Source organism: Pelophylax lessonae (genome assembly GCF_965119305.1).
Source record: "Pelophylax lessonae genome assembly, chromosome: 12".
NCBI lineage: Eukaryota > Metazoa > Chordata > Amphibia > Anura > Ranidae > Pelophylax > Pelophylax lessonae.
Window position 1 is genome coordinate 138,209,415 of NC_138779.1, and position 13,782 is coordinate 138,223,196.

Here is a 13,782-nt window from a genome sequence, read left to right on the forward strand (position 1 = left end):
GTTTTGTGGTTCACTATAATAAATTTTACTTTAAGGCTATCTATATTGTTTTGGTGTGTAGCTACATATGTCTGGTCTCCCTAGCTGCTGCTGAACCCCGACATGGAGAGAAAGCACGGCTCTTACAGTAGCATTTATTGGAGGACCGAAAAAAGCAGTCAGCAGGTGTCCAAGTGATGTGATGTGGCGCAGGATATGCTTGTGAGGAAGAGCTGTATGCTGTTCATTGCTGAGACACTGCTGGAATATAGTGACCTTTTCTATGGACCCAAACACTGTGAAGGGACAAATGTTACTGGCAGTGAGCTGAAGCTTTACTTTGTTCTAAGGCTCCATGTACATGGGACGCTGGAAATGGCCGTTTAGGAGCAGTTGGGCGTTTTTTTCAGAAGCCCCTGAACCCACCTACATTTTATCTTATCTGTCCATGTACACCAGGTCGTTTACAGTCATTTGCAGGCAGTTGCGTTCAGGGACTGTTTTTAGAATGCAATTATTTGCGTTCGAACGTGTGTTTCCCGGCGTTTCAAACGCACAAACTCATCTGAACGCGTCTGAACGCGTCCGAACGCGTCCGAACGCGATGACCCGCGTTTAGCGTTCACGTTTTTCCATTTTAGGCCTAAAGGGGAATCATTTTTTTGACCTCTAGGAACGCTTCTAAACGCAAACGCCCGCAAACGCTGCTAAACGCCCGCTAAACGCGGGTACAAACGCGACCGAACGGACGTTTCAAACGTCCTAAAAATTCCAGCATTCAAAGGGACTTTTAACAACGTCCCGTGTACATGGAGCCTAAAGCTTATGGTCTGTTTGTGTTTTGATTATGTTGAAGAAAGCCACTTTGTTTTGCCTGTTTTTGAAAATAAAAGACTGTTTGCTTTTACAAACATGGCTGGTAGTGTTTGATGAAGGGTTTAGGCCGAGCAAAAGTTTGGCTAGAACATCACCTGTTCACCCGTTCGGTGAACACCCAAATTTGTGGGGCGCTCGGCAGGATGTTTGCCCGCCAAGCCCCACACAATGCACTACACGCTGCATAGTGCATTCTAGGCCCTAACTGGATGAAGCCTTGCACCTGACCGCTGGTCAGGTGCAAGGCCTTGCAAATTGAGGCACAGAGCACTGTCAGAGCCCTGATTGGACAAAGTTATAATGACTTTGTCCAATCACAGGTCAGTGCTCATAGTCCTACCCCACACTATAAAAGGTTCCTTCCCGTAGGAACCTTTTGCAGTGTTGTTGGAGTGGAGATAGATAGAGAAGGGCTCCCCACTAGCGAGTTAGTGTGTTCACTTATTGCGACTCTGAGTGTAGAGTGTTAGTGTGGTGTTAGTATAGTGTGAGTATAGTGTGTCAGTATAGTGTGTCAGGGTAGTGTAGTGTTTAACCTCTTTACCTCTGGCCACTGTGCTGCTACTGCGGCACAGTGGCTCGTTATCGTCTAGCGACGTAGACCTACGTCGCTAGACTCCTCCCCTGTAGGCAGCGCTCGCGCACCGCTGGAGGCGCGCTCCCGCTGTTTTCATTCACAGCGGGAGTCGGGCCAGGGGAGGAGCAGCGGCGATCGCCGCTGCTCTGCCCCGATCATCGGGGAATCCAGTTTGGAGATCCGCCCGCCTGTGTAAACAGAGCGGGCGGATCTCCTAAGTGACAGGGAGTGACAGATCGGAGTGTTCAGCATAGCTGAACATCCGATCTGTCCCTGGCTCACTCAGTCACCTCCCCCCCACATGTCAGTAAGCACCAGGCATACATTAACCCCTCCCTCTCCAATAAAATTAACCCCTTCCCTGCCAGTGTCATTTTTACAGTAACAGTGCATATATATAGCACTGATTACTGCAGTAATGTCACTGGTACCCCCGAAAGTGTCAAAAATGTCAGTTAGGGGTCCGATCTGTACGCCGCAATGTCGCAGTCCCGCAAAAAAATCGCAGATAGCCGCCATTACTCGTTAAAATAAAAAACACCAAAAATGACAAAAATCTTTCCCTTAGTTAGTAAACGCAATAACTTTTAGTAAACGCAATAACGTTTGCGCAAACCAATCAAAATACGCTTATTGCGATTTTTTTTTTTTACCAAACATGGGTAGCAGAAAACAAATTGCCCAAAAATTTTAAAAAAATTGGTTTTTACATCTTTTTTTGGGGGGAATTTCATATAAAAAATTTTTAAAAATATTGTTATTTTTTCAAAATAAACGCTCTTTTTTTGTTTATAGCGCAAAAAGTAAAAATCGCACAGGTGATCAAACACCACCAAAAGAAAGCTCTGTTTGTGGGAAAAAAATGACGTAAATTTCGTTTGGGTACGGCGTCGCACGACCGCGCAATTGTCAGTTAAAGTCGCACAGTGCCGAATCGCAAAAAGTGGACCAGACGTAAGACAGCAAAATGCTCTAGCGGTAAAGTGGTTAACACAGCATTACATAACATTTAGTGATGTATACAGTGCTGCATACCTTTCTTTTGGTTGCTGTGTGTTTTGTTTTTTTGGGGGGTTTTTTGTCCCCTGCTTGCCCTTTTTGTGAATTGTCAGCTGCAGTTTTTCTGATTGCAACACTGGTGTTCCCCCTTTTTTAGTTATTTTTTTTTTTTTTAAAGATTTTACATTTCTGTCAGCATCAGTCCTCAATTTAAAGTGCACCAAACGCCACTTTTCATTCAATAAAGTGCATCCAATCATACATTTCCCACTTTATAATAAATGTGGATAATAAGCCCCCCCCCCCACTTCTGTCATGTCTGGGAGGCCCACAAGGAAAGGCAGACGTTCCCATGCCACTGTGGGGGGGGGGGGGGGTGGGCAGCAGTGTCTGTGTCCACAGGAAAAGGTGGATGTGGTCCATCCTAAGGCAGGGTCCATTTGTCTCTATGTAGTGATGTTGCCCGTGCTATCCAGCCACAGTACAAAGAGGAGGTGGTGGACTGACTTACTAAACCATCCCCATCCTCCTCATCCTCTATCACCCAAGCTGAGACTGCTGCAAAGTCCACCACAGCTGCCAGAGCAGCTTATTCTGCCACCTTTTCCACAGCTATTTCTGCTATAGCCCCAAGAGCTGCATTATTTGAACATAGCATCAGCCGCTTGCTTCTTAAAATTCACAGGTATTACTTGATTGTGATATTGGTTCTGAGGTTGAGGAAAGGAGTAACATGAGCTTACAGAGAGGGGAGAACACAGCAGATTATCCGGCAATTCGGGACGCGCAACGCAACTTGCACATGGGCATTGCGCACCCGGCTGCAAAGCCACAAACTGTCACAGCTGGGTGTCCACATTAGTGATGCCTGCGCCGTGGAGAGGAAAGGGAAAAAAACCAAGGCTTCAGGCGGCCGCATCCCTGGATCATGGGTCAGGTGATAGTGTGTTTATTAAAAGTCAGCAGGTACACTTTTTGTAACTGCTGACTTTTAATCAACACAGAAACGGCTGGAACTCTGCTTTAAGCTGTGTAAGTGGTTCTTTAGTGTTAGGGCGGTAAGGATGTGGCATTCCCTTGCATAAATGGTGATATCAGTAGAGAGTATAAATAAGTTAAAAAAAACCTTTAGACGTATTTCTTAGGATACGCAATCTACAGTGCTATGCAAAACAGTAGTCACACACACACTCTGGTTGAACTGGATGGACCAATGTCATTATTCATCCTTACAAACTATGTAATCATGTATTAGCAATGTTTTATGTCAAACACTAATTAAGTATATGTTTTTCTTTGATAAAGTAACTGTATGCAGTGCCAATCAAATAAAGTGTTTTACAAAGCACATAAAATATACAAAATATATAAAATAGTAAATATTCCTTTGTGCAAATATATAAACCAGCAGCATTTCTATGACCAGCTTTAGAGACAAGATTGCTCCCAATATTATAGACCCTCGGCACAAAACAGAATTTGTTTACCTACATAAAAGGCTTCTTCACTTGTAATAGATGCATTATTGCTGAACTGAATAGATTAAGATGTAATAAACTTAAAAGTTTCTGTTCACATACACAGAAGGGAATTACAATGTGCACTCTTTTATTTTATGTAATACTAGATTTGTCATCTATTTACTACAGTGCCCTTGCGGCAAACAATATGTAGGCAGGACATCAAGAAGATTGAGGATCACCTCAGAGAACATATTTATAATATTAGGTGAGGCTTTAAGGGACACAGTCTGTTGGCGCACTTTAGGAAGTACCATAAAAAGAGACTAAAGGGTAAAAAATGTGTAGCTATTGATACAGTAAGTTGCAGCCCCCTAAATTAGAGATGTGATGAATCTAAGAATTAAGAACATATTAAATTGAAAGCTTCAAAAAAAAAAAGTGTTGCTCCTGTTTCTGGATAACTGGAGCGCTGGAGCGCTCAGACAAATAACAGTGTTCATTAGTTTCGATTTATGGCAACATGGCTGAAAGGTCCATTCCCCCTTTCATGGGAAGAGTAGCATTGGCTACAAAATAAAAGTGTTGGTCAGCACTAGAGGTCCCATGAAGACATCCTATTGGATGAGACACGTCAAAGCGGGGTATAGACATCATACCACCGTTGCACAATGTTTGTTGGCAGGGACTTTACATGTGAATTTCTCGTGTTCTTATGTTTTACTTTACCTGTTTAATGGAGGATGAATTGTTTGTGATATCTTTGTATGACATTTTTGTTTGCCACAGCACTTACCGTTATCCAACATGGGAGAAAGGCAATGCCTGTGAGCTGATGTATGCTGCATTTGTGATGGTTCTTACCATGAGATTCCATTTGCAACATTCTTTTCTGCACATTGCATAAGGTGGTGGTATGGATCCATACACTGAGGGATCTGGCATCAATTTGGATTGGTTGGTGGTGGATTTATTTTCTTTATACACATAGATGAACTTTATCTTAATGGACTTCTTTGCACATTTGTTTATATATTTGCACTGAAGAACATTTACAATTTCAAATTGAATTTTGTCATGGTATAGTTTGTGTCTTGTGATACGCTGTATTTGATTTGCACATATTTTCTTAATTGTGTCACAGTATACTTTATGTGCTTTGTGATACCCTTTATTTGATTCGCACTGCATACTAAAACTTTATCAAAAAACACCATAAACGTTATCAGTGTTTGACATAGAACATTGCCAATGCATGGTAACATAGTTGGTAAGGTTGAATGAAGATTTTCGGCCCATCCAGTTCAACCTTAGTGCATGTGTAACTACATGCACATAGCCCCTCGCATTGTGTATGCTAAGAAATACACCTAGAAGATTATTTTTAACGTATCTACACTCTCCACTGATACCACCAACTGTGGAAGGGAATGCCACATCCTTACCACCCTAACAGTAAATATCGTGTCACACATATTTAATGCCTTGTGATGCACTTTATTTGATTGGCGCTGCATACATTTACTTTATCAATGCTTTTTAGGATCTGTATATCAAACCCCGTTTTTTTTTTTTTTTTCTAGCAGCCAGTTGGTACCACAGAGCAGACTGGACATTTGTATTCAGCTAATTGTTGTTCATTAACTGGCCAAAGCTTCCAAGACTTTATATTCACACCCCCACCAGTATTCACAAATAAAATATTACTTTTTTAGAGATAAAGAGAGTATACTAACACAGAAAATACAATGTTCTGTTCTGTTATTAATGTTCTGATTAATAATTGCTCATATTACGCCTTTGGAAACAAATACAGTTGTAACCGCAGTCTTTTTTGGAATTGTCCTAAAGGAAGAATTAATATTTACTTCGTCATTTCAACTATTTGTTCATAACAATGTCTGTACATAACTGATGCTTAAAACAAACATATAGCGTGGTATATCTGTGTTTTCTTAGTCCATGAAGAAATCTATCCAAGAGCTCAGAGCCATATTCCCATTAAACTAACATTACTTTGCAGCAATGCCTATTGTGATGGCTCCTATATGGAAACTAATCTGTTTACTTCCTATTGTGATTGTGAAGGGTGAGCTGTTGAGACTGAAATCTCAGAATGCCTACAGCCCCCAGATAGAATATGAGCTGATGCTTGAAATAATCACATTCCCATCTTCACAGTATAAAAAGCTACGAGAACTCATATTCATAGCCAACCTAAGATCTACAGCCACCAAAATGTCCTTGGCAGGTAAGGAATATTTCTACTCTATAGGATTTTGCAAGGTCTTCTGAGATACTGTAAACAGTTATATATATTTTTATTATTCAATCCAAACTATTGGTTACAGGTCAATTTAATGGTAATTTTTGTTGCAGGTAAAAGGTGGTTGGCATTGTTTGAATTCTTTAAAATTGCCATGTGTATGGTCAGTGTTACAGCAGAAATAGCTGAGAGCTGTAAGAAGCCAGTAAGGAAGTAAACCCACCTGCATACACTTATAAAAGATATAGCAATAGTGGACTTAGCATATAGCTTTTTTTGTTACTATATATCCTTTTAAACAGGAACTCTGATCTCCCAAAAAACCCTCTTTTAGTTTTTAATGGTAGAATATTTTTAATGTCTGTGAATAACAGCAGACACAGCAAAAATATGATACTTTGACTATTGACTTGCTGCATATCCAAACCTTTATTATGTGATAGCACACAGATTGCACAGATTTACTAACCAAAGTAAACACTCCAGTCTGATAAAAGAGTGAAGCGCGCATCTCTTTTTTAAAAGCGATATTAATGTCTCATTTTTTTGTTTAAAAATAACAAACATATTAGACTTACCTGCTCTTTGTAGTGGTTTTGCACAGAGCAGCTCAGATTCTCCACTTCTGCGGTGCTCTGTCAGCACTCCTGGCCCCTCTCTCCTGCTGAGTGACCCCACGGCAAGCAGCTTGCTATAGGGGCACCTGAGCCGAGCCACAGCTCTGTGTGTCCATTCAGACAGGGAGCCACGGTTCGGTCCAGCCCCTTTATCTCCTCATTGACTCACTGACTTTGATTGACAACAGCGGGAGCCAATGGCGCCCTGCTGCTGTCTCAGGAAATGAGGAGGGAGAGTTCCAGATAGCCTAGACTTTCATGCAATATCACTGGATCGAGATGGGGGCTCAGGTAAGTATGAAGGGCTGCTGCACACCAAAGGTTTTTTATCTTAATGCATAGAATGCATTAAGATAAAAAACCTCCTGGCTTTAGAACCACATTAAAGTGATTGCAAAGTCTCATTTTCTTTTTTTCTATTAAAATAACAAACGTGTTATATTTACCTCCTCTGTGCAGTGGTTTTACAGGGCAGCCCAGATCCTCGGGTCCCCGGCTGTAACTCCTGGCTCCTCCTTCCTGTTGAGTGTCCCCCACAGCAAGCAGCTTGATATGGGGGCACCCGAGCCAAGCTGCAGCTCCTTGTGTCCATTCAGATACAGAGCTGCTGTTTGGCACCGCCCCCTCTCTCACCTAATTGTCTAACTGGCGCGGCTGCGGAGTCTCAGCCAATTGGGAGAGAGAGTCCCGGGTGGCTGAGGCACTTGTGGACATTGCTGGATAGAGACAGGGTTTAGATAAGTATTAGGAGGGCCGCTGCACAAAGAAGGATTTTTATCTTAATGCATAGAATGTATTAAGATAAAAAAATCTTCTGACTTTAAACCCCTTTAATGTTAGCCCTCAACTATCTCCCAATATAATTTTTATGTTTTCCATACACTATACAATTTAAACTAATTATGATTTTTCTTTTAGGTGTAATGAACACAGCTGCTATAGTTCTATTTTGTTTAATGACACAAAAGTGTCTGGTAGAGGCATTCAATTGCTCATCCCTCTATGACAGGTATCCAGGTATGTGCAATCTATCTATCTATCTATCTATCTATCTATCTATCTATCTATCTATCTATCTATCTATCTATCTATCTATCTATCTATCTATCTATCTATCTATCTATCTATCTATCTATCTATCTATCTATCTATCTATCTATCTATCTATCTATCTATCTATCTATCTATCTATCTATCTATCTATCTATCTATCTATCTATCTATCTATCTATCTATCTATCTATCTATCTATCTATCTATCTATCTATCTATCTATCTATCTATGTAAAAATTATAAGAAACTGAATGATACGCATTACTATTACCCCTTTCTTGCTGACATCATTAACATATTGGCTAAGGATAACAGACGTTTGCATTAAACTCGTGGTGCTGGCTTATAGGCTTTGTATAAGCTCCTGGTCGCCATCATCAATTTCATAGTTTACTGAACTCTTTTAGAAGTAAGGCTGTCACCTGGTAGCCTAAAGATCATCGATCACATTTCTATGGACTCAAACATTGGCATTTCTGATTGCAGACATATTTCCCTTGAAACTGAATATTGTATTGGTTTTATGTGAAAAACAAAAATACTTGGTATAGCAAGCACAGTTGCGTCAGCCCTAACCCGTTGTCTTTTGCTAAAATACTAAATCCTAAGGTAAGAGATTGGATAAGGCAGGTAATTAACATGTATAACCTGGAAGAGCTATATCATAGAGGAGAAGATAAATTAGATAAATTAGATAGATTCGAGAAAATATGGAAAGATTAGTTAAAGTTTAAAGGTAAAAAGAAATATGTGGAAATGGCAGGTGTGTGGAAAAAAAGGGAATAGAAAAGGGAATGTGAAGAATATAGGTGGGATGAGAACAAAGATCGGACAAAGGACGGGAGAGGAGGGGATGGGGTGGGAGGTATTTATTATACTTGTGTTCATTAGGAATATAAGAATGAGGGTATTCTTTTTTCTATGGACATGTACTTCCTCCTTTTAGATTTTGTTTCAATTCAGAATTAAAGTTTGTAACAAGTATAATGTAAAAATAATAAAGTTTATATAATAAAAACAAAATACTAAATCCCCCCCCCTCCAAAACAAAGAGCGTAATTTTTCTGTAGTCCAGGAAAAGAGCTAGGAAGGTGAATTAGACCCCCTCAGATAACACAAAAGTTTGCACACGTCGGCTTAGAATTGCTATTAACTATTCCTAAAATGTGATGCTGAGCCCAAAAATGGAGGGGCTGCCAGCTGTACTGAAGATTAGTGCTATATCAGTGAGACCTTTGCGTTTGGAACCAGATGAAGAGGGCAGCTGGTCCTGGGATACTGGATCATGCGGGCAGAATACAGAATGAGGGTAGCAGAAGCAGATCATAGCAAGCAGATCACAGCAGGCAGAACAAGACAAGAGGTGAGTTCATGAGCAAGTGTCAGGGTCAGAACATGGTAGTCAACAGAGGAGAGATCAGGAACATAGTCAGGGACTAGCTGAGGTCATGCATAGAAAGCAGACAGAAACAGTCGCGGAGCAAGCCAAAGTCAGAGCCGGAAGAGATGCAAGGGAAAGTCCAGAAGCAAGCTGGGTCGGTAACAGGAAATCCAGATTTATAAGCACATAGGTATACAGGTAACAGGGAGCTAAAGACCAGTCAGAAAAGTCTGAGAGCATCTGTCATCCTTGTAAAGGCCAGAGGGTGCTAGAATCTATCGCACATGGTTTGCACCAGTGTGCACAAGCATGCGGCACCTAATTTCCATTATGTTTTTCTGTGCAAAAGGGCACAACCATACTGGATATTGGCAAGTGTGCTGGGTCTTTGAGACAATCTTCTCGGGGCTTATCTCCTGACACAGAAGGAGACGTTGGCCCCTGTTGCTTTCATTTACAGCCAGTGAGGAGGAAGAGGGGACAGGTCCAAGCCACCCTCTGTGTTACTTGCTATAGTAAGCATTTGGTGGAGGGAAAGAGTAAGGAACACTGAAGAGAAGGATTGGGGCTGCTCTGTGTAAAACCACTGCACAGAGCAGGTAAGTATGTCATGTTTGTTATTTTTAAAAAAATGGGTTTAGCACCAATTCTTAATGGCAGCCCCACCGCAGCATGTTTTCCCATGTTGGGAAATGCATAGCAATATATAGTTTCCCTGTGGCTGCCATTTTAGAAAAGGTGCAGATACCTTTTTCCTGTGCTTGCACAGGTACAGCAGCCCATTAAAAACGAGGCAGCAGGGAAACCACAATAGTGGGATCCTAGCCTAATAATCTTTGTAGTATGAACTTTCTTAAAGGGGAGATGATCTGTAACACTTACAAGCTACATTTTAAATGTTGTATTTTCAGTACAAATGCATTTTATGTTCTTGTTCTTTCTTCATCAGTAAACAATGACATGGCGGTCACTTGTGGTCCATCCAGTATTGTACTGTCCATTAATGCCTGCCCCATTCAGTACGCCGTGTTTGACCCTGCGATGCTGGCTCTTAATGGAAACCATGGTCTGGGCTATTGTAATGGAACTATTGACACTTCTGTTGAACCTCCAGTAGTAACTTTTAACTTCCCAATTAATGATACAACACAAAATTCCTGTGGAAATTTTATCACGGTAAGCGTTAATCTTAGGTTTATTATAAACACATTAAGCTGGTATTTGTCATGGAAGAAATAAAAGCAAAACTGAATGTGATCCTTAATGTTTTCTTCAATTAAAAGTAACATCTTGTCCAAGTATAGACATTACAAAGATGACCTTTTCTCTGACAATATGTAATTCTAATTCCTGCCAACTGCCACCCTCTTGTCCAATAATGGTACCTCTGTGGCCAATAAAGAGACTCATTTTGGTGGGGTGTCAACTGACCAACTGGCCAACAATTATATGATCAGGTTTTGTGCTGTGTCTGCTGTTTGGCAGGATATCTGATTTTAAAATCTTAAAGGCAAAACTTTTTTTCTTCATTTTAAATAGAGTAAGGGAAGATTATAACCCCTGTCAGTTTAATAAAATTAATTAATGAATTCATTTTTTTTTTTTTGGGGGGGGGGGGGGTGTCACACAGGGGATATTATCCTTTACTTCCTGTCCCATAGCCAAACAGGTGAGTGAGGAATCCAAAACAAGTGGGAGGAAACCCCTCAAAAGTGGGGGAATCCAGGGGTGTCACCAGGGTCACCAGAACTAGTGTCCCTATTGAAATATTTTTCCTGTATTACTGTTCCGGTCTCAGCCCAAAATGTACTGCTTTTGATGAAAGCAGTAAACAGGACAAATAGAGAGGGTGAATCTCCCTAGGGACACAGACAGCAGTAATAACAATGAACAGGAGTTCTAATCCTTCTTCAATCTATCTAAAACTAAAAAAAAAAACAAAAAAAAAAAAAACTTTTGCCTTTAGTTATACTTTAAACTACTAATACAAGCAAAAGAGTGGTAGCACATTCACTACATTTATAATATTGAATAAGGTGAATATACCGGGGGTATATTGAATGTTCTGGCTTATACTGTATAATATTTTCACAAAAAAAATACACAATCAAAAGCATTCCCAGGTGCTAGCTACCATTCAGCATATCCATACCTATTCAATATACAGTATACTGTATAAACACATACCCAATGATAACACATTCTTCATGACACACCTTTAAATTGATAGATTTAGTTGCCTTTTAAATTAATAATGCTGGTTTAGTGTTGTTTTTAAAACTAGAGTAAAAATTTGCTTTGTTGGCATAACCATTATCCCCATATAAAATCTCTAGCAGTTTCTCTACCTAGTTTTCTCTTTACCTATGTCCCTTAAAGCTTTGCATGTTTCCCAATTTTGAGCTGGCTATACAGATTTATGAAGGGATGCTTTTACAAACAATTGTAAGAAAAGTCTCATTAGTACATTTCACGACTTGACCAATGTTGTTTAATAGTACTTCAAAAATGTGTTTGCCTTTAACGTTTGATTTTGGAATGAATGTAATTTCCTGAAGGAAAATCGCATTCACTTAAAACTTTGTTCAAGAAAAAAATTCCATCCTGCTTTTTTTCATTTCCTCGTCATTGCAGTCAAAACTGAACATTGATTTGACTCCATCAATGATTTGAAAATTGAATAAACATGCCGCAAAATAACATTTTTAAACAAAATTCTTCTAGTGCATGGCCAGCTTATGCCAGGCTACCTTTCTTGGTAAACTTTATTTTCGCCACAATCTGCTTCATGGAATTCAAGACCTCTATATTCATGTGTCTTTTTATGTAATCCCCGTACTATACCTGTATATATTTCCAGTCTTCTCTATTGTCTTTATGATCTGTTGTATATGCTTCATACTAACCTCAAGGGATTCTTCATAATCTGTTTTATGGAAATCTCTAAGGCTAGGTTCACACATACAGTATGCGGCTGTGGTTTCAGACCGGTGCAGTTCTGTTCACCGGTTCAGGTGCGATTCAGGTACAATTTTTTATCTGAAATCGCACCTAAACCAAATCCAAAAATGCACAAGATCCTTTTTAAAATCGTAACACACATGTGTGAACTGGCTTCATTGAAAGCCGCTCACATTTACGTTATGTGAATTGGATGCGGTTAAAAACACATCCAATTCGCATATATGTGAACCAAGCTGCTGTTAAACTACTCTACAGTAATCCCTGAGAGAGCACTATTCCTGCTGAGCCCCATCTCAAATATATTCTATTTACATAAATGTATTATCACATTTTTACACTTATAATTGTAACAATGTAAGATCACAGATGATAGGGCAATAGTGCAGGAGAGTGTTCATAGGTCCCAATGCTTTTTGCAGTTTATTTGTTTCATCAGGAGACCCTAATATGTTAAGGAATGACTCACAATTTATATAGAGTATATATATAAATATAAATATATATATATATACTGTATTTTCCGGCCTATAAGACGACCCCCCTATTACATGATCTACCGGTAATACTTATACTTAGGTTACCTTGGAGATATTCTACTCGGCGTATAAGACGACCTCCCATTTTTAGGGGATTTTTCTGAGGTTCAAAAGTAGTCTTATACGCCAGAAAATACAGTATATATATATATATATATATATATATATATATATATATATAACAAACAACAGAATAATCAAAAGATAGTGCGTCAAGATTGTTAGCTTACAAACAGACATATCACTGTGTAAATAGGGCAGAAGCCTAATTAGTTAAGTCTTGGTTTCAATCATACACAATAGAACAAAAAAAGGGAAAATATATAAGGTTGTGTGTTCACTTTTCCTGGGGTTATGTTTGACACCCTAAAGTCCCCCCCTTTTTTTTCTGTTACCTTTAAACCAGGGCTATGTAACGAACAACATATATACAGTGAAGAAGTCAGGATTTTTAGGTCTTGTGATATTTGCACAAATGTCTATCAAAACAACATTTTCCCAAAAAATACACTAAAATCATCATTAGGAGACTCAAAGACAGCAAAACATACAAGATTCCACCTAAATTCCAACTAATTCCTAAAAAAATTTGGGAGGGGGTTTTGGTAAAACATCATCTAAACAGACCCCTGAGGGACTGAAGACAAAGAGTCCTCATGTCTTTTCTCTATAGCCCTACAGATGAATGAATAGAAGTCTCCGCACAGAGGCTTCCTATTTATTCACAAAGTGAAGCATCGCAAACAGAGCAGGAGGAGGGGAAGCCCGCCAGGAGTGTGGCAAGTGGGAGGGGGGCGTTGTGATATTGGTGAGGGAGTGGGCTAGTACAGGGGCGGGGGTCAGAGCAGTGGTGGGTGGAAATCTATTTGCAGAGTTAGAGCCCCCTGTGGATCCCCTGCATCACATGAAGCCGGTGGAGGGGAGAGGAGGAGAAGCCAGAAGCTGCATGAGAGCCACCAGCGATCAGTGCTGTGGGAGATCAGTTCGATTACTTCCTGTGTGCAGCATGTGATAGGACAGAGTGTGCCCTGCACACACTTGCACACACAATGATATGCCATTGATGTGTGATC

At 40.0% G+C, this 13,782-nt stretch overlaps 1 protein-coding gene across 1 annotated transcript in view; it reads left to right on the forward strand.

The window, feature by feature from the left end:
• The window catches only part of LOC309568919 (uncharacterized protein), a gene marked incomplete at both ends in the record, with an annotated part of 34,382 nt that overhangs the window by 5,098 nt on the left and 15,502 nt on the right, over positions 1–13,782 (forward strand). The window contains 4 exons of the mRNA XM_082274692.1: positions 5,915–6,142; positions 6,271–6,351; positions 7,693–7,791; positions 10,159–10,385. Coding sequence (XP_082130818.1) covers positions 5,915–6,142; positions 6,271–6,351; positions 7,693–7,791; positions 10,159–10,385 — 635 coding nt within the window. The remainder of the gene's footprint in view (positions 1–5,914; positions 6,143–6,270; positions 6,352–7,692; positions 7,792–10,158; positions 10,386–13,782) is intronic.